The sequence below is a fragment of the Protopterus annectens genome, chromosome 10.part0, assembly GCF_019279795.1.
Source record: "Protopterus annectens isolate FY-2018-M chromosome 10.part0, PAN1.0, whole genome shotgun sequence".
NCBI classification, from domain to species: Eukaryota; Metazoa; Chordata; order Ceratodontiformes; family Protopteridae; genus Protopterus; species Protopterus annectens.
Window position 1 is genome coordinate 732435163 of NC_056744.1, and position 22309 is coordinate 732457471.

General features: G+C 41.5%; 1 protein-coding gene across 2 annotated transcripts in view; it reads left to right on the forward strand.

The window, feature by feature from the left end:
• The window catches only part of PGM1 (phosphoglucomutase 1), a 426650-nt gene that overhangs the window by 182434 nt on the left and 221907 nt on the right, over positions 1-22309 (forward strand). For both annotated transcript variants that reach the window (XM_044085557.1, XM_044085556.1), the window contains exon 3: positions 21532-21678. In XM_044085557.1, coding sequence (XP_043941492.1) covers positions 21532-21678 — 147 coding nt within the window. The remainder of the gene's footprint in view (positions 1-21531; positions 21679-22309) is intronic.

The window sequence follows — 22309 nt, forward strand, 5'->3', positions numbered from 1 at the left end:
ACTCAAATGTCTGAAAATGACTCCCTTCTTTGGACAATGCCTTCCCACAGATGACAATGCCCCCCTGGATGGGCATACCCATCTCTCTGCCAGTGTCATAGATGCCTGAGCTACTAATCACACCTGGGTTGCCTGGGCTGTAGTAGTGGGCTTTATCTCTTTGCCTGCACCCTGGCATGGTAGTAGTGTATTTATTTTATCAGTATGACTGTGTATTTTATCAAAAAGCTTGGTATTATCAGTGGTGAAGAAAATAAGCTAGTTAACCACCAAGAACAAGTAGAGTATTGTCAGGAAAGTATAGGGGAGTCCAGTGTTAGTGGGGGGGGGGGTGAAAATGGAAAGCTTTTAGTTGGATTTGAATTCTGTACATATTTACAAGTTGGTTTTAGTGTTGTGTTATTAGACGCATGCACATGCATGCATGCATTTATGCCCACAAAGAAAACAACGACCGCCACCAGTACTGTTGGCCAACAGGGTGCTGTGGAAATTGGGCTACTGTTGGCCGAAGGAGGAGAAGAGGTGGAAGGCAAGTCCAAAGGCAGGTAAAGGCTATGACTGTGATAGTGAGGGTTGGAACTTTGAATGTTGGCAGTATGACTGGTATAGGGAGAGAGCTAGCTGATATGATGGACCGAAGGAAGGTTGGTATATTGTGTGTGCAAGAGACCAGATGGAAGGGGAGCAAGGCTAGGTGTATCGGAGGCTGGTTCAAATTGTTTTATCATGGTGTGGATGGGAGGAGAAATGGAGTAGGCATTATCCTGAAGGAACAGTATGCCAAGAGTGTTTTGGAGGTGAAAAGGGTGTCTGATAGAGTGATGTTTATAAGGCTGGAAATTGATGGTGTAATGATGAATGTTAGTGCGTATGTTCCACAAGTTGGGTTTGCGATGGATGAGAAAGAAAAATTTTGGAGAGAGTTGGATGAAGTGGTGAGAGACTGGTGATGGGAGCAGATTTTGAAGGGAACAGAGGGGATGAGGAAGTGATGGGTAGGTATGGTGTTAAGCAAAGGAATGCAGAAGGTCAGATGGTAGTGGATTTTGCGAAAAGGATGGACATGGCTGTGTTGAATATGTATTTTAACAAGAGGGAGGAGCATATGGTGACATACAAGAGTGGAGGATGATGCACATAGGTGGATTATATCTTATGTAGAAGAGCCAGTCTGAAGGAGATTGGTGACTGTAAATTGGTGGCAGGGGAAAGTGTAGTTAGGCAGCATAGGATGGTGGTTTGTAGGATGACATTGGTGATCAAGAAGAGGAGAATGAGTGTGAGGGCAGCACCAAGGATCAAATGGCAGAAATTGAAAAATGGTAATTGTAAGGTGATGTTCAGAGAAGAGTTAAAACAGGCACTGGGTGGCAGTGAAGAGTTACAGAATACCTGGGTAACTACAGCAGAGCTAGTAAGAGATGGCTAGAAAGGTGCTTGATGTGACATTTGGAAAGGGGGAGGAGGACAAGGAGACCTGGTGGTGGAATGATGAAGTACAGGAGAGTATACAGAGAAAGAGGCTGGCGAAGAAGAAGTGGGATTGTCAGAGAGATGAAGAAAGTAGACTAATATAAGGAGATGAGGTGCATGGCAAAGAGAGAGGTGGCGAAGACTAAGGATAAGGCATATGACAAGTTGTATAAAAGGTTGGACACTAAGGAGGGAGAAAAAGACCTGTACTGATTGGCTAGACAGAGGGGACCGAGCTAGTAAAGATGTGCAGCAGGTAAGGGTGATAAAGGATAATGAGGGAAATGTACTCACAACCGAGGAGAGTGTGTTGAGCAGATGGAAAGCGTACTTTGAGGGGCTGATGAATGAAGAGAATGAGAGGGAGAGAAGGTTGGATGATGTGTGTATAATGAATCATGAAGTGCAATTGAGTAGCAAGGAGGAAGTAAGGATTGCTATGAAGAGGATGAAGAATGGAAAGGCTGTTGGTCCAGATGACATACCTGTGGAAGCATGGAGGTGTTTAGGTGAAATGGCAGTGGAGTTTTTAACTAGATTGTTTAATGAAATCATGGAAAGTGAGAGGATGCCTGAGGAATGGAGAAAAAGTGCTTTGGTACAGATTTTTAAGAATAAGGGTGATGTGCAGAGCTGTAGTAACTACAGAGGGATTAAATTGATCACAGCATGAAGTCATGGGAAAGAGCAGTGGAAGCTAGGTTAAGAAGGGAGGTGATGATTAGTGATCAGCAGTATGGTTTCATTTCAGGAAAGAGCACTACAGATGCGATGTTTGCTTTGAGTGTGTTGATGGAGAAGTACAGAGAAGGTCAGAACAAGTTGCATCTTGTCTTTGTGGATTTAGAGAAAGCATACGATAGGGTGCCTAGAGAGGAGTTGTGGTATTTTTATGAGGAAGTCGGGAGTGTCAGAGAAGTATGCAAGAGTGGTACAAGATATGTACAAGGGTAGTGTGACAGCGGTGAGGTCTGTGGTGGGAGTGATGGATGCATTTTTAAGGTAGAGGTGGGATTACATCAAGGATCCGCTCTGAGCCCTTTCTTATTTGTAATGGTGATGGACAGGTTGACGGGTTAGATCAGACAGGAGTCCCCGTGGACTATGATGTTTGCAGATGACATTGTGATCTGTAGTGAGAGTAGGGAACAGGTGGAGGAGACCTTGGAGAGGTGGAGATATGCTCTAGAGAGAAGAGGAATGAAGGTCAACAGGACTAAGACAGAATATATGTGTGTGAATGAGAGTAGATGGCCTGCAAAAGACATGGTCTCCTGTGCTTAGTAATCAGCCTATAATATTAAGGCTTTTGGCTGAGCCACCAATGAAAAGTAGACTCAGCTCTTCTCAAAAAGCCGATTGAAAACACCATCGGCACTCTATTAACATCCCATTTCTTAGCCAAAAATAATAGCAAATATAGTGCTCTCCTTGCAAACATCATTCAAAAAAGAAAGGTAATAACTCTTTATTAAATTACATTGAGTCGCCAGCAAAAAACAATGTTTGTTAGTCAACCTATAGTATTGGTATGTTTTGCTGTGCAACCAATAGAAGGAATTAAGCCAAACCTTCTTAGAGCCAATTGAAGGATGGCTAACGGCACCTAATTTGCATATCAATTCTCAGGCAAAAAAGATGAATATAGTGTTTCAAATACAAATCAATTGAAAAGGGGGAGCAGATGATCTTAAACAGTACATCAAGGCCAACCTCCCCTAGGCAACACAACACCACAACTATCCAGCAAAATCCCGCCTTGCCACTTGGAACCGGCCATCATCATCAGCCATCTAACATACACTATTTACAGAAGTCATGGAAATCGTAAGAACATAGTACAGATACAAATCTTTAGTGCTAATAATATAAAAGAGACACAAAAACATAAAGTCAATTAACCGCTACATATTCCTTTAATAAGGATAAGCGTCATGATAAATTCATCACTGATAAAAACACATAATAGTCCATGTTTATAAACAACCTATATCATTCATTCAATGCAGTTAGCAACCAATGAAATGAATCCAGTTTAACTCCACTTGATAGGCCAGTCCGTGGAAAAAATTCCCCAATAAAAAGTATACATTAACAGAAGGCTCTCATGGATGTAAGAAAAAAGATATCAAACAATAGTGGTTCACGATGGATCCTAGCTATCACCTTAATATTAAAAATCGGCTGTCATCATCAGTCAGCAAATATAAACAGTTGGCGAGAAATCACGGATATCGTAGAAGCATAGTACCAGGTACAGATCTTCAATAATAATAAAAAGAAACACATAAACATTAGGAAACAATTAATCACTACATATTTCTCAAATGAGAAATATACTTCATAGTAGAATCATCGCTGGTAAACTGTGTTTAGTGAACAGCCTATAGCATTTAGTCAATGAGGTTACTAACCAATGAGGTGAATCAAATCTAACACCACTTGATAGGCCGGTCCGCTGAGAAATTCCCCAATAAAAATGCTAGCAACAGGCTTGAATAGGTCTATAGAAAGGGATTTCAACCAGTAATGGTTTAAAATAGGTCCTAGCTATCGTACACAAGCCCATCTCTCATAAAACGACCTAGAAAAATGAACATGTAAATAAGAGCATTAAACATGCACCATTTGTAGCTATAAAAAGCCACTTGGCCTATATAAAACTGATTAAGTGAAAGCCACCAAAGATCACTATAAAAGATTTTTTAGTCAATGGACATATGTAATATGTATAGAATCGACCAGGTAACGAAATTCAAGAACAAACATACAACTTAGATATGGCAATACCGTCCATCAATTTGTGCAAATAGTGCCATAATAAACTACCAACATCTGGAGTATGAATCGCAACAAATAACCATCAAAACAAGATATGTAATATGAAGACCATCCCATGCACATGGCGGATATATCGTTTCAAGAATGTAAGAAAAATTGCTCCTTTTCAAATATAGCTGGGGATTTGTCCAACCCACTTCTACAATTGAATTTGGGAACTGAAGAAAGTGGATCCTTTCCTTCACCAGTCATTGATACTGATTTTCTTAATATTTTTTATGAAGTGGAGAATGCAGCCTACAAACTTAAAATATTACAATGGCGGAGATTCCATTTAGAAGCTTGCTTACATCATAAATTAGTACAGAGAGGTATGCATGTGAAATGTTTACCAAGTTATGGCAATATGTTTCCAGATTTGCTAGCAAGATGGCAAGCAATCAATGTTTAGACCAGCCAGAAATATATGCACTTGATAGTGGAATACTTCAGACCTGAAGAGGAAAACATAGCAACTTTCATTGCTAATAAGCAAGTGATCTTAGAAGATATGAATTTACAGGATATACATCTACAAAAGCTGGAATCTCTTCAAACCATCTTGATAAACTATGACAGTAAACTTAGACAGGTCAAAATCAAGAAATTAGCATGTGACTACCAAGACTTCAAGAATGGATGGATCTTTGAATGGCCTAGAGAATCTAATGAAGGGACTACTAGAAACAATAGGGGCCGCAGTAAGTCCCGAGAGAACTCCCCCTTCATAAAAACCCCATAGTCAGACATGTTGAGACAAGGCCCAATAGGGCATGCGAATCATACCTCTGATAATAATTTAGGTGCTTCACTGTCTGTTCCTACTGATAATTCAGCCTCCAATCAATTGATTGAAGCTGGAACCAGCAATACAAGTACAGGTTTGAACATTCAACATCCTGAACATAGTTCAACCTTGATGTAGGTGCCAGACTGAAAGATGGAATTGCATTTACCTCTGCGAATTGGCCTCTACCGTTTTTTTGTGAAACAGTTCCCTCACAGGAGTCCCTGAACACAGAGCCAAGAACGGAATCGCAAGATAGTAACAACATGAACACTTCCCAAATAGGTCTAGTAGTTAATCTTTCCAATGTTATGTTGAGTCCTGAGCAGCTCTCTTTATTAGAACAAGGTCTGAGCTTTATACCTGCCATTTCTTCAGATTTAAATGAATTTATGACTGACATCAGACTTTTCTGTAGGAATATATCTTTGAAGTGCATATTTGGGAATACCAATGACAACAGCCATGGAGGAAGTTTTCCTAGGAAACCTAGTAATTTTATTCCAACCAATCCTTCAGCGGTTGAACTTTTCTTGAAACTATGTGAAAAGGAGGTTAGTAGCATAAGAGCACATCCTAACCATGGTTGCTTCCACAATATTACACGTCAAGAGAAGGAAGCACTACAACAGTTGAAATCGATGGACAACATAGTTATCAAACCAGCTGATAAAGGTGGCTGTATTGTTGTCATGGATGCCCATTGGTACAGGGATAAAATGACCCGCATGTTAGAAGATGAACACACCTATTTTAGAATGAGCATTAGACAAGTGAATCTGAGAATTCAAAATATACATCATGAACTTTATGATCTATTTATTGGGCAACATACAAGCAAAGAACTTTGATTGTTTTGTTTGTCCAATCCCACTATTCCTTGCATAAGTGGTTTGCCCAAGATTCATAAAGATCTTTAGGATCCTCCACTACGTCTGATTGTCTCGGGAAGGAATTGGATCACTGAATCGCTATCCATCTACATTGAAGATGAACTAAAAAATTTCCTCTGTAAAGCTGATACCGTCTTGAAAGATACAGGAAGTTTTCTTCAAGACCTTTATTCTAAGACCAATAGTTTAACAGATTATGAAGATATTAAGCTGGTAACCATGGATATACAACTAGTCTATTCACTGTTATACCCAATGACTATGGCCTCCATGCAGTCAAGACTTTTCTCTCTCGCAATAACATTAGATCCAATTTACTTTGTACATTATTGGAATTAGTCTTGGAAAATAATATCTTTGTCTATGGTGAAGACTTTTCTTTACAGACATGGGGAGTAGCATTGGGCACCCCATGTGCTAATAGTTACTCCAACTTGGTTTTTGCCCAATGGGAAAGTGTTGGAAGTATTGAATGGAGCAAACCCTTGGTATGGTCATCTTCTATATTATGGCAGATTTGTAGATGATATTTTTATCCTATGGAAAGGCAGTACAGATGACCTGATGTCCTTTATTGAATACATCAATCATAACACCGACTTCCTCTAATTTAAAGCTAAATTCTCAAACACTAAAGTAGATTTTTTGGATGTTAAGATTTACATCCAACTAAAGGAATAAGCATTAACATTTATAGGAAACCCACTTGGAATAACCATTATCTACATAGGCAAAGTATGCACCCCAAACACATCTTCAACATTTTTGAAAACCAAGTACTATGTGCTTCCAGACTATGCACTGAGAAAGAAGATTGAGATTGAGCAGACCAACCTCATTAACAACTTAAACGAAAGAGGCAATAAAAATGGCAACCTAATGATAAAAGGTAATAGTGAAGAACTTAGAAGAACGATAGGCAGGCCTTATTTTTCATCCCGAGCTACTTCAAGTATGGATGCCCGCATGGAAGGAGCTAAAGAGACACCAATTTAAGTGTATGATGACTTATAGCAATGATAGCACACAGATCTGTGAAGTTATCAAGAGATTCTGGCCTATTTTAACCACTGATGATAAAATTAAAGAAGTTGTTGGAGATGCCCCATGTTTTAACAAAAAGAACAAAGACTTGTTTGTAATAAAGACGGGTTTAGTCATAAAAAATGCTCAGAGAGAAAGGGTACTTTCAAATGTCTTGGATGCAAAGCCAGCCCCTACATAGATAGCAATAATTCTTTTATCCATCCAGTGACAGGAAAAACTTATTTCTCTAATCATTATGCAGATTGTAATACTAAACATTTAATTTATATAGCTGTATGCTGCCAATGTGAAGCCTTTTATATAGGCAAGACCGATTAAAGATTTAAAGATCGGATACTGAGACATTTTAAGGACATAACACACAAGGATATGAATAATGCACTTGCTGTACATCATCACAATAACCCCACCCATAACTTGAAGTTTAAGGTATTTGAGGTGTTATTTGTGAACAATAGAGCAGGCGATATCAACAATCACACCGAACTACGTGAGATTAACTGGATAGTTAATTTACAAGCACATCATAGACCTGGCTTAAATGCTGTTGTACCATTCAAACCTATTTTGAAAGCCAGGAGAAATGTATCCAGGTGCCAAGAAAAGAGAGATTAACCTCTCTTTTATATTTATAAGGTTGATGTTGTCTATCATATTTTGCATTTGTAGTAAGAGTTGCTATTGACTCCAAACAAGTAACTTTTTACTGGGGGTTACTATCTAGTTTTCTGAAGAATGATCTCCCCTTTTTTGGTCCATTATATGGTGGAGTTTGACTATTATTCGATTATTAGTTATATTTTTTGGTCTGATTGCTATTTTGGATATTTGTTGTTTTTTGTTGGGGGCTTTCACTTTGTTTCATGAAGAATGACCCCCTTTCTTGGTTTTCATATTGCATATCTTTTTTTGATGGTTATTTGTTGTGATTCATACTCCAGATGTTGTTAATTTATTATGGCACTTTATTTGCACAAATTGATGGACTGTATTGCCATATCTAAGTTGTATGTTTGTTCTTGAATTTCGTTACCTGGTCGATTCTATACATATTACATATCCTTTTGACTAAAAAATTGTTTATAGTTTTTATAGCGATCTTTGGTGGCTTTCACTTAATCAGCTTTATATAGGCCAAGTGGCTTTTTATAGCTGCAAATGGTATACGTTTAATGCTCTTTATTTACATTTTCATTTTTCTAGGTCGTTTTATGGGAGATGGGCTTGTGTACGATAGCTAGGACCTATTTTAAACTGTTATTGGTTGATATCCCTTTCTATAGACCTATGCGAGCCTGTTGCTAGCATTTATATTGGGGAATTACTCCATGCACCGGCCTATCAAGTGATGTTAGATTTGATTCACCTCATTGGTTGGTAACCTCATTGACTAAATGCTATAGGCTGTTCACTAAACATGGAATACTGTGTGTTTTTACCAGCGATGATTCTACTATGAGGTATATTTCTCATTTGAGAAATATGTATTAATTGTTTCCTAATGTTTATGTATGTTCATCGTGTTACACTGCTGCAGTCATTACACATGGGTTATCCTGCCGTCAGGCGGTCCTTCAGTCGGCCAAAGTTCCAAAGTCTTGGTCTGGCATCGGTTGCTGTCACTTCTTCCCTGACGTCAGTGCGCCAGGGGTATGTAAGATGCAGCCAATGCCATTTTCTTCAGTCTTTCTTGCCACGCGGTGCCCGAAGCAAAAGCAGTTCCGAAGTGCTGGTCGGCCGACTCTTGAGATTTTCATTCCGAATCCAGAACCGAAGTCTTCTACAAAGCTAAGTACCCTGTTGGGGAAACTCTTTCTTGCCTCAGACCGATGCCAGTAAAAGTTAATAATTGTATTTCTTTTGGGAAGCAAATTCCTCATAAGGATTTCCATTCTTATTGTATCCCATGCCTAGGCCCAGACCACGATGTCACAGGTTGTTGGTTTTGTGCTAGGTTTAACAAGCGCACTATAAAACGTCTGTTTGATTTTGCCCAGCATTATTTTGGCAGAAAATTTAATTACACCATGCCGTCGGAACAACCGACGACTGGAATACACAGAAAGCGCAAAGACAAGGACAGGCATCCGAGGCCCAAAACTGATGACGAAGCCTCTTCTAGGCCAGTCACCGGTTTTCCGGTTATCAGCGAGGCGCCTTTGCAGCCCCTGACGACCGCTTCTTTGGAACCACAGGCCGCCTCTGACTCCCAAGTGGAGATGGTGGGCCTTCGGACACACCAGATTTACGGCCTACCGAGACTAACCCTTCAGAGGGATCCGGAGTAGCTAAACAACCCACAGCTTCAGAGGGTATTTTCAGACCTACTCAGTTAACCATTAAATCTTCTGTTAAGTCTAAAAACCCTTTAAAAACAAAGAAACAACTTCAATATTCACCAGGACAGGCCTTCATACCTAAGAAACAAATGCTCAAAATGGTCGAAGACTTAATTACTCTGATCAGGGGGTCCCACCCTCCTCCTGATAAAAGGCCTAGACAGGATGTAGACTGACTCATCCGACCAGGTGTCCATCTCTTCAGATTCATCCTCAGACCAAGGATACTTGCCCCCTTATGAGGATTCTGATGCTGAAGAATCAATTCCTTCAGCCTCTCCACCAGAGGGCTACTCCTTTGGGGAAACCTTACATACCATGAGGGAGCATTTCCATTGGGAGGGCTAGGATTATTCAGAATCCAAGAAAAGGCTCAGAGATTTTCTTTTATTACCTCAACACAGACCCCTTGCAATTCCGCCAGTGTTAGATATTGTGGATGATGTGTATTCTGAATCCAATTTAAATCCTGATTCCTTACCTCCTGCTCCAGTTAAGCCAGACAGATACTACAGAGTCCCTGACTCTCACAAATTTCTTTATAAAAGCCCTGTTGCTGACCCTGAAACTATTTCCCAGGGTCCCAAAGGGGTAAAGGCCTCTACAACAAAAAATCCAGTCCCCTCTGACAGAGATTCCAGAGCATTAGACAGATGGGGGAAGAAAGTATATACATCCGCAACTTTAGCAATGAGGGCCTTAAATTGCCAGTTTCACATGCTTAAATATCAGCAATATTTGGTGTCTTAGTTGAAACAAAAAATACTTCCAAATTCAGATCCTCCTAACTATAAGGAAATGCAGGATTTGTTGCATGCAGCTGAACAAGTGGAAAAACATACTTTGCAATGTGGTTTTTCATTAGAGGCCTCCTGTAGAGCAGCAGTTACAGAGTCTGTCATTAGAAGACATGCTTGGTTAAAAGAGCAGACTTTACCAGATCATGTTAAAGCAAAATTATTGGCTGCATCTTTGCAGCAGGATGTTTTATTTGTAATTAAGGCAGAAGAGGTATTAAAGAAGATGGAGGATAAGGCAAAATCTATGCAAACGGTGAATGATTTCTTACGGGTTCAGCCTCCTCGATTTAGCAGAAATTGGCCAACAAAGAATTGGTCCTTGGCAGATACAGACGTCCAAGAGGCAGAGGTCAACCACAAGGTCCTTACAGGCCATGACAATGAGGTGCTTCAACCCAGAAAGAAGGGGAAGACAGGCCTCAACCTTATACAAAACAGCCCCAACGACTTCCCACTACAGCTGCCAAGCACTTCTCTCTTGGCAGCCCCCTTGGGGGGAAAACTGGCACTTTTCTGTCACAATTGGCATATGATCACCAAAGACAAATGGGTTCTCAACATTGCATCTCAAGGTTACAGGTTCCACTTATACACTCTGCCAAGGTTAAAGGGAATGCCAAATCTGCCACCAAATCAGTGGGCAGAGGCTCAAAGACAAATTACAGCACTCATGGACATGAGAGCTATTCAAAGGTACCAACACAGGAGCAAGGACAAGGATTTTACTCAAAACTCTTTCTGGTTCCCAGAAAGGACAAAGCCTGGAGGCCCATTCTGGATCTTTCTTCTCTAAATACTTACCTGGACGTTCCAAAATTCAAAATGTTGACACTACAGCAGCGTCTTCCCATGCTGGGCAAGAAAGCTTGGCTCGTAACTTTGGACCTCAAGGAGGCATACCTGCATGTCCCTATCTGACAAAATTGCAGAAGATACCTCAGATTCTTAGCAGGTTCAATGCATTACCAATTCTCTGCACTGCCCTTTGGCTTATCTACTGCCCCCAGGGTCTTTACAAAATGCCTGGCACCAGTAATTGCATTTTGCAGACAAAAAGGAATTCAAATTTACCCTTACTTGAATGACTGCCTTATTCAAGCAGAGAGCAAAGACATTCTTCTATAGCATCTGGCGTTTGTAAAATGATTGCTAATTTTCCTAGGGTACACAGGTAAACGAAAAGAAGTCAAAACTAGTGCCCTCACAAGAGATAATATTGCTGGGTGCCAGCTTAAATACAACGGCCCAGATGGCTGATCTCACACCAAACAAGGACAACTGACTCAATATTTCCAATTGATGGCAACAAAGACACAACTCCCTGCAAGAAAAATTCTGCAGGCCTTGGGTTAGATGGCATCTTGCATACTACTAATTCCATATGCCAGACTGCATATAAGGAAATTACAATGGTACCTAAAGAGTGTCTGGTCTCAACACTGTCACAGTTTGGAAACAGTAATACCACTTATTCCTTGCCTTCAACAGGAGTTTCAATGGTGGGCTCAAGCCTGTCACCTCAGCAAGGGACAGCCTTTCACTCAACCCACAGCCAGGCAAACACTGACAACAGATGCTTCGGATTACGCCTGGGGAGCACACATGGCAGGAAAATGTATTCAGGGCAAGTGGCCCGCAGAACAAAGGCATCTTCACATCAATCAAAAAGAGATGCTAGCTGTACAAAATGCCCTTATAGCTTTCAAGGACCTTCTGCATCCAGGACAACTAATACTAAAGACAGACAACATCACAGTTATGTGGTACATAAACAAGCAAGGGGGCACTCATTCATATCCCCTCTGCAGACAAGCCATGACCTTGTGGAACACAGCTCTAACCTGTCAAGTTCATCTGCAAGCACAATTCCTGCCAGGAGAGAAACGCACACTGGTAGACTTAAGCAGAAACATCATGGATCCGCACGAGTGGAAATTACATCCACAAATATTCAGAATGATAACACAAAAATGGTGGAGCCCGGACATAGAACTGTTTGCATCCCCAATGAATTGCCAGCTACAGAAATTCTGCACAAGGACTTACCACCCACAAGCATGGAAAGTGGATGCCCTCTCATTCAGCTGGAAAAACCTACAAATATATGCTTTCCTACCACTACCTCTCCTTTCAAAGGTACTCATAAAAGCCAGGCAAGAAAAGCCAAAAATGATCCTGATTGCCCCAGACTGGCCACGCCAGCACTGGTACCCAATCTTAAAGAACTTAGCACAAGGCCCACCATGGATTTTGCCTCAAATCCCGCATCTACTGACCCAGCAAAACAATCAGATACTTCACAGCCAGCTCAAGACTTTAAACCTGGCTGCATGGCAGATTCCTTAGTCAAGCAAGCCATGCCTTTCTCCAAAGCTGTTATGGATGTCATTCTGTAGGCCAGAAGGCCTAGCACCAGGGAAGCCTATTCGGATAAATGGAAGAGATTCTGTGCCTGGAACCAAGCTCACAGCCTTGACCCTCTTGTCCCAAGTATTCCTCCGATACTACAATACTTAACTGAGATGCTGGACAAAGGCCTCTCCTTTTTATCCATCAAGATCCACGCCTCTGCCATCTCTGCTCATTACAACATGGAGCCACCAATTTTTTCTAATCCTTTGCTAAAAACAGTACCTCAGAGGGGCTAAAAACGTAAGACCGCCCCGTAGAGCACCAACTCCAACTTGGGACCTCAACTTTGTCTTGGAAAAATTAACTTTACCTCCTTTTGAGCCAGCTAACTCAGCAGACTTAAAATATGTCTCTTGTAAAACTGCTGTGCTCCTGGCATTAACCTCAGCATGAAGAGTTTCAGAATTACAGGCACTAATGGCAGTGGAACCTTTCATCATTTTCCACCAAGACAGGGTGTCTTTAAGAACAAACCCTACTTTTATGCCAAAAGTGGTATCAAGTGTGGCTTTAAACCAAACTATTCACTTGCCAACTTTTTATCCAAATCCACAGAATAAAAGGGAAAGACTTCTGCATTCCTTGGACATACACAGGCAGTTACGCTTCTACTTGCTCAGTTTTCCTGAAAGCTTTCGTTTTGTCCAATTGTTTGTAGCATATGCTGCAGGAGCACAGGGAAAAGCCATTTCAAAACAGACCATTTCAAAATGGATAGGGCACTGTATACATTTCTGCTATACACACCATGGGAAAACTGTACCTAACAGCATTAGGTCTCATTCCACCAGGGCAACAGCCACTTCAACTGCCTACCTCAGAGGAGTACCTACCAAGGACATTTTGGAAGCAGCAACTTGGAGTTCTGTACATACCTTCACCAAGCATTACCATCTGCCTCTACTCAAAATCCAGAGCTGGCTTTGCCACTACAGTGCTGCAGGGCCTTATAGCCACCCCTAATGCCTTATAGAACCAGCCATCCTACCTCAGCTTTGGGATTCTACCCAAGTGTAATGACTGCAGCAGTGTAACACGATGAACATAGTACAGTTATCTACCTACCATAAATGTAGATGTTAGTGTATACACTGCTGCAGTCTAGGTTACCCTCCCTCCTTCCCCTCTTACTTGTTGGTACTTACCTAAGCCTTCTACCCTTTGCTACCTATGGGGAGTATTTGCTGGTAACTGAAAGTTTTTGATTGCTTTTCTTATGTATGTTTTATTAGCAATTTACATTGCCTACCTTTTTGGGGGCACCTGACATCTAGGGCAAGAAAAACTGAAGAAAATGGTGTTGGCTGCATCTTGCATACCCCTGGCGCACTGATGTCAGGGAAGTGACAGCAAATGACGCCAGACCAAGACTTTGGAACTCTGGCCGACTGAGGGGCCGCCTGACGGCAGGATAACCCAAGTGTAATGACTGCAGCAGTGTATACACTCAAACATCTACATTTATGGTAGGTACAAAACTGTACTTTCTTTTTATTATTATTGAAGATCTGCACCTGGTACTGTGCTTCTATGATATTTGTCATTTCTCGCCAACTGTTTATATTTGCTGACTGATGATGACGGCCGATTTTTAATATTAAGGTGATAGCTAGGATCCATCATGAACCACTATTGTTTGATATCTTTTTTCTTACATCCATGAGAGCCTTCTGTTAATGTATACTTTTTATTGGGGAATTTTTTCCATGGACTGGCCTATCAAGTGGAGTTAAACTGGATTCATTTCATTGGTTGCTAACTGCATTGAATGAATGATATAGGTTGTTTATAAACATGGAATATCATGTGATGTCCTTCATGGATGCATCTGCAGTCATAACAACTGGGTTGTCCTGTCGTCAGGCAGCCCTTCGGTCGGCCGGATTCCAAAGTCCGGGTCCGGCTTCGGCTGATGTCGCACTTCACCCGACGTCATCTCTGCTGGTCTTCGGGTATAAAGGCATCAGCCGACGCCATTTTCTTCAGTCTTTCTTGCCGCGTGGCGCCCGAAGCAGAAGCTGTTCGCAAGTGCCGGTCGGTCAGATCCAGAGATTACTACTACCGAATACTCCTTCAAGACTTCTAAAGCTAAGTACCCGTTGGGGACTCTTTCTTGCCTCAGCCGATGTCAGAAAAAGTCAATAACTGTTTAACTTGTGGGAAACAAATACCTCATAAAGATTTCCACTCTTACTGTTTGCCTTGTTTAGGCCCAGACCAGGGCGTAGCAGCCTGTTCGCCTGTGCTTCTTTCAACCGACGAACGCTTAGGCGTCGGTCGGAGTTTGCTGAACAGTTTTTCGCTCTGAATTTGTACATTATGCCGGATCCTCCGACTACCCAAATTATTAAAAAGCATAAAAAGACCGACACTTCGGTCCGCGGTTTCGGCGAAACCATGGTTAAGCAAACCGCGAGTGTCTCGGTTAGGGGCGAAACCGAGAAAACTGATCAGAGTACAGCCGAATCAATGACTACTACTGAGGTTCCGGTTACCTTACTTGAATCGGCCTCAGAAATTTTACCCACTACAGTGGTTACTAGTGACTTATCAGGCACCATCCCTTTGGATGTCTCTACCCCAGCACGTGGTGCTGCTAGGCCTCCTGCAGCCATGTCTATTAAGGCCTTCGCCAGGGCTAAAGCAGCCAAATCTACTAAGTCAGTGCCTGTTAAACCCCCCTCAACCAGGCCCACTTCTAGTTCACAAATGCTTACTCTGGCAGAAGATTTAATATCCTTAATTAGGGATCTCAATCTCACCCAGACAGGGCCTCTCAGCCCCAGAAAGAGACCTAGAGCAGAGCCCCTCGAGCCTGTGTCCTCTGATGATTCTGCGGAAGACTCAGATATTACAGACCAGCCAGAGGCTCCTTTCTCCAATTTTGAGGACTCAGATGCTGAAGAATCCATTCCAGCTGCTTCCCCACCAGAAGAATTCTCCTTTGGGGAAACCTTACATGCCATGAGAGAACAATTCCAATGGCAGGAACAGGATTTTTCAGACTCTAGAAAAAGACTTAGGACTTTTCTGCACCTACCACAACACAGGCCCTTAACTATACCTCCTGTCCTCTCTGTTGTGGACGATGCATTTAATGATGTTTGCACTGCACCAGATTCTTTACCTCCAGCACCTGCCAAACCAGATAGATTTTACAGGGTGCCAGACACTCATCATCACCTATACAAGGCCCCTCTTGCAGACCCCGAAACTATATCCCAGGGCCCTAAGGCAGTAGCCTCAACCACAGCAAAACCCTATTCCTTCTGAAAGGGAAGCCAGGTCTTTAGACAGATGGGGCAAAAGGTTTATACCTCTGCTACTCTCTGAGCTAGAGCTTTAAACTGTCAGTTTCACATGATACAATACCAAGAGTTTATGCTTGATCAGTTAACTAAAAAGCTATCCTCTGACTCTATAGATAAGAAAAATCTATTAGAAATGGTAAATAACATACAACAGGTTAGTAACCATTCCTTAAAATGTGGCTATGATGCACTGGAGGCTTCACTTAGATCAGCCATGACTGGCACAGTGATAAGAAGGCATGCATGGCTGAAGGAACAAGTTTTACCGGATCATGTTAAAGCTAAGTTATTAGATGCTCCTATGGATAAGACCAGTTTGTTTGGTACACCTGCCCAGCAAGTAATGAAGAAAATGGAAGAAAAGGCAAAATCTGTACAAACGGTTAAAGATTTCTTGCAGGTTCAGCCCCCAAGGTTTAGCAGGAACTGGCCTGCCAAAATTGGTCCTTTCCTGACTCCACAAGATCCCAAAGGGGCAGGAATAGACGTTCCAGAGGCAGAAATCAATCCAGAGGGGTGCCTACAGAGGACGACAGTGGCAAGGTAATAACAGAGCCACAGGTACAGCCACTACCACTACAACAGGGCAATCACAGTGACTTGATTCTAACTCCGCCTACCAGGGAACAAATAGCAGCACCCTTAGGCGGAAAATTAACCTTATTTTCAAAGAACTGGCACTATATCACAAAAGACAAGTGGATTTTGCAAACCATAGACCAAGGATACCGGTTCCACTTCCACACTATACCAGTCAAAAGAGGAATGCCAAACCTACCTCCAAATCAAAAAACAGAAGCTCTACAGCAGATAATGCAATTAACAAAGATGAGAGCTGTGGAAAGAGTACCAATAACAGAACAAGGCAAAGGATTCTACTCCAGACTATTCCTAGTTCCAAGAAAGGAAAAAGTTGGAGACCTATTCTCGATCTGTCCACCTTAAACACATACATCATTGTCCCAAAATTCAAGATGCTGACCCTACAGCAACTTCTTCCCGTGCTGGGCAAGGAGTGTTGGCTGGTAACTCTAGATCTCAAGGAGGCATACCTGCACGTCCCCATTCGACCAATTTGCAGAAGATACCTCAGATTTCTTGCAGGATCAGAGCACTATCAATTCTCAGCATTGCCCTTTGGCTTATCTACTGCGCCCAGAGTATTCACAAAATGCCTGGCATCAGTAATCGCCCACTGCAGACTACAGGGAAACCAAATTTATCCATACCTGGACGACTGCCTACTACAAGGGGACAACAAAAGCAAGCTGACAACAGATTTACAAAGGGTCATTTACTTGCTACAAGCATTGGGATACACAGTCAATTTGCAAAAATCAAGGCTGATTCCATCCCAAACAAGGACATTCTTGGGCGCAGAATTGGACACAGTAAAACAAATGGCATTCCTAACTGCAGAAAAACAAAAAGATCTCCCTCTTTACTTCTTGGCACTAACAAACCACAGCAAGCTAACAGCAAGAAAAGTTCTGCAGGCCTTGGGCTTCATGGCATCATGCATAATCTTGGTTCCACATGCCAGACTACATATGAGAAAACTACAGTGGTACCTAAAGAATTTATGGTCCCAACACAGGCACAGCCTAGAAGCAGAAATTCCACTAATTCCATGCCTAAAACAGGAGTTCCTATGGTGGGCTCAAGCATGCCAGTCAAACCCAGGCTTACCCTTTCACAAATATCAAGCAAGCCAAACCATCACAACAGGCGCCTCAGACCTAGGATGGGGGCTCACATGCTGGACAAATGCGTGCAAGGATTGTGGGCGAGGACCAACTTCACCTGCACATCAACCTAAAAGAAATGCTGGCAGTAAAACTGGCAATCCAAAAATTCAGACCATTTCTCAAAGAAGGCCATTTGATGATAAGGACAGACAACACCACAGTCATGTGGTACATCAACAAACAGGAGGCACTCATTCATACCCCTATGCAGAATGACTTTGGACCTTTGGAACCTGGCACTCAGCTACAACATCCAGTTACAGGCAATGTTTGTACCGGAAAGGAGAACACTCTAGCAGACATGTTAAGCAGAACCACCTCGGATGCTCACGAATGGATGCTACACCCGGACATCTTCAAGACCATCGCAAAGAAATGGGGAATGCCACAGATAGATCTATTCGCCCTCTCAACCACCAGCTCAAAAATTCTGCACAAGGACATTCCATCCACTTGCATCGAAAGTGGATTCGCTCTCCTTCAGCTGGAAAGGCCTGACAGCATATGCATTCCCACCTCTTCCCTTGATACACAAGGTATTACTAAAAATCAAGGAGGAACGTCCAAGGATAATCCTGATAGCTCCAAACTGGCCAAGACAACACTGGTACCCATTGCTGAGGAGCATGTCTCGGGACAAAATGTGGTCAATACCACTGATGCCTTTGATGTTAACTCAGAACAACTACAGCATCATGCATCCAAACCTAAAAACGTTGCAGCTGACTGCATGGCACATCACATAGCAGCAACTATTCCAGATCTCTCCCAAAGGGTGAAAGACATTATCCTTGAAGCCCGCAGACCTTCAACAAGAAGGAACTATGCAGGGAAATGGAAAAGGTTTGTCATTTGGAGTGCTGAAAGAGGGAAGGATATGTCGAATATAGATATGGCTAACATTCTGGAGTACTTGGCAGAGCTTCTACATACAGGCCTGTCCTATTCCTCCATCAAGATACATGCATCAGCTATTTCAGCAGAATACAGCTTTGATCCACCTGTCTTCTCACATCCTCTACTCAGGCAGTTCCTCAGAGGGATCAAGAATGTAAAACCTCCTAGGAAACCACCACTGCCAGCTTGGGATTTGAACTTTGTGCTAGAAAAGTTGACACTGCACTTTTGAACCAGCAGCGACAGCAGACCTACAGCATCTTTCATGGAAAACTGCTTTCCTACTGGCAATAACCTCAGCAAGGAGGGTTTCTGAACTTCAGGCCCTAATGGCAGTACAACCCTTCCTAATCTTCCACCAAGACAGAGTGTCCATGAGGACTAATCCTACATTTATGCCTAAGGTGGTATCCAGAGTGTCCTTAAACCAGGCAATCCACCTACCTACCTTCTTCCCCAACCCACAAAACAGAGGGAAAGAATGCTGCATACCTTGGATGTACACAGACAGCTACGCTACTACCTGGACAGAACAAAAAGTAACAGAAAAACTGAACAGCTTTTTGTAGCCTATGCAACAGGAAGGAAGGAAAAGCAATTTCCAAACAGACAATCTCAAAATGGATAGGAAATTGCATACGATTCTGTTACTCTTTCCATGGAAAACCAATTCCACAGAACATACGACCTCATTCTACAAGAGCAACAGCCACTACCACAGCCTTCTTAGGAGTGGCAACCAAGGACATTATTGAGGCGGCTACTTGGACCTCCGTGCATACATTTGCCAAGCATTATAATTTACCTCTGTATTCTAGATCCCGAGCAGGGTTTGCCACTGCTGTACTGCAAGGGATCCTAACCACACCATAATCTATTCTTCCTCCTCCCCTAGTTGGCTATGGTATTCTACCCAGTTGTTATGACTGCAGATGCATCCATGAAGGACATAGTACAGTTTTGTACCTACCATAAATGTAGATGTCCGAACTGGATAGCATCTGCAGTCAGGATTACCTCCCTCCTTCCCTCTGTGGTACTCCTAGGTATTTACCCTCCTAATAGCTAGCTGGTGGGAGTCTCTTATGGTGTATTTGTTTGTATATATGTACATACATGCTTATTTTTTGTTTGCCTTCTATCCTTTGGGAAACATTGGCATTTTTACCCAAAATTTAGACTTCCAAGAGGGCAACTGGCATCTGGGGCAAGAAACACTGAAGAAAATGGCGTCGGCTGATGCCTTTATACCCGAAGACCAGCAGAGATGACGTCGGGTGAAGTGCGACATCAGCCGGACCCGGACTTTGGAATCCGGCCGACCGAAGGGCTGCCTGACGACAGGACAACCCAGTTGTTATGACTGCAGATGCTATCCAGTTCGGACATCTACATTTATGGTAGGTACAAAACTGTACTTTTTTATTAGTGATGAATTTATCACGATTCTTACCCTTATTAGAGGAATATGTAGTGGTTAATTGGCTTTTTATGTTTTTGTGTCTCTTTTATATTATTAGCACTAAAGATTTGTATCTGTACTATGTTCTTACGATTTCCACGACTTCTGTAAATCGTGTATGTTAGATGGCTGATGATGACGGCCAGTTCCAAGTGGCGAGGCGAGATTTTGCTGGATAGTTGTGGTGTTGTGTTGCCTAGGGAAGGTTGGCCGTGATATACCATTTAAGATGATTTTTAATTGATTTGTATTTGAAACACTATATTCATCTTTTTTGGCTGAGAATTGATATGCAAATTAGGCATCATTAGCCGTCCTTCGATTAGCTGTTTAAGAAGGTTTGGCTTAATTCCTTCTATTGGTTGCACAGCAAAATGTACTAATACTATAGGTTGACTAACAAACATTGTTTTTTGCTGGCGACTCAATGTAATTTAATAAAGAGTTATTACCTTTCTTTTTTGAATGATGTTTGCAAGGAGAGCACTATATTTGCTATTATTTTTGGCTGAGAAATGGGATGTTAATAGAGTGCCTATAGCGTTTTCAATCGGCTTTTTGAGAAGAGCTGAGTCTACTTTTCATTGGTGGCTCAGCCAAAAGCCTTAATATTATAGGCTGATTACTAAGCACAGGAGACTGTCTTTTGCAGGTAATCTAGTACTCGGCGCCCATTTGTAGTTTGTGATTATTCTCAGCTTGAGATATGTGCAATGCCCTTATGTGCTCATGGTTTGATATATATTGTTTTTTTGGCTAATGTTGAATACTAGCTGCTTTTGCAGCTGGATAAGGTATATGTTGACAATTTTTGTCAACCAGGCCTTGGGGATTAACATCGGTATATTGCCTTATAATTTTATTCACATTGAACGGAATTCATCCTGCTCATTTGATTGGATGTCAGTTTTATTCTTTACCCTATAAGAAATTAATGTTTTTGATTGTAACCATTGTTTTTTTATTTTTTATTACTTACTTTATTGGATGAATACTTCTTTTGAAGAGGTGTTTTAGTTAAAAAAAAAAAAAAAAAAAAAAAAATTATGATCTGATGAAGGCTGAATAGCCGAAAGCGCTTATCGTTCCTGTTTTTACATAGTTTGTGTTAAGTGTTTGGTCTTCAATAAACACTTATTTTTGTCTCTATTTGGTTGTTTTATTGGAATTGGAACAACTTTGCTGCCTTGGTGGTGCTCTGAAGTCCTTACTTGTTGCTGCTTCATTTTTTGTCTTTATCACCTTAAGCGAGGTTTGGAAGTTTTTTTACTCTATTGTTTTTTTAAAGATGGTGCTATTTCTGGCAACTTCAGTAACTAGTGGCGTTTTTTTTTCACACTGGTAGAAAATGATCTTAGAAGCAACTTTAGGATAGGAGTGGTGACTGGGGTTGGGGGGGGGCCCGCAAGAAGCTTTATTTTTTTTTGCACTGAAACATACCATAAATGGGAGATTGCCCACTTTTTATGAAATAATTAGTTTATAGTTGTGCTACCTTGCCACTAAATTTGGTGCATCTTTCTTTGTCTGATTTTACAGGTCCAGCCCCTGAAGCCATTACTGACAAGATTTTCCAGATCAGTAAAACCATTGAAGAATATGCTATCTGCCCAGATTTGGAAGTGGATCTTGGCACCCTTGGAAAACAGCAGTTTGATTTGGAGAATAAGTTTAAGCCATTTACAGGTAAGAATCCCTTCTGTTTCATTTTGATTAGTTATTTTAAAATGTTTAATTTTACATGCTGTTGTCGAAGTTTAGTAAAGAGAAGGAAAAGAAAACTGAAGCTTAATTTTCACGTGTCCCATTCTCTTATTGCATATGACACTATTACTAGATGCTGATTATATTTGCAGTGGTACTTTTCTGACCCTCCAAGTTTGTTTTGAGCAAGTAAAAACTATGTGCTTCATTAAAAATGGCAACTTAAAACAATGCAACATAAATATGACTGCTGCACAGCAGTATATGGCAGAAATAAAAGTCACTAAAGCAGTGTCATAGATGCAACTTAAGGATCTCTTGACGGGGAAAAGAGTGAAACATTTCCTAAGCCACCAAGGTAGTAGATCCCAGGGAAGCAAAGCCTGATGGGCAAAATAGGTTGGCTCATGGGTAGTTATTAGGGTGTGGTCCAGGAGGCATTGACTAAAATGAAGTACCTAACCTGGAAGTCAAAACGCCAGAATGAAAAAGTTTAATAATATTGTATTGTACTTTACAAATTAGATCACATACTTTTATGTATCTGATTTTAAAGTGGATATCCCCCAAATTTAAAGTGCAGTTAAATGGCAAACATTGCTGAAAGTGTATT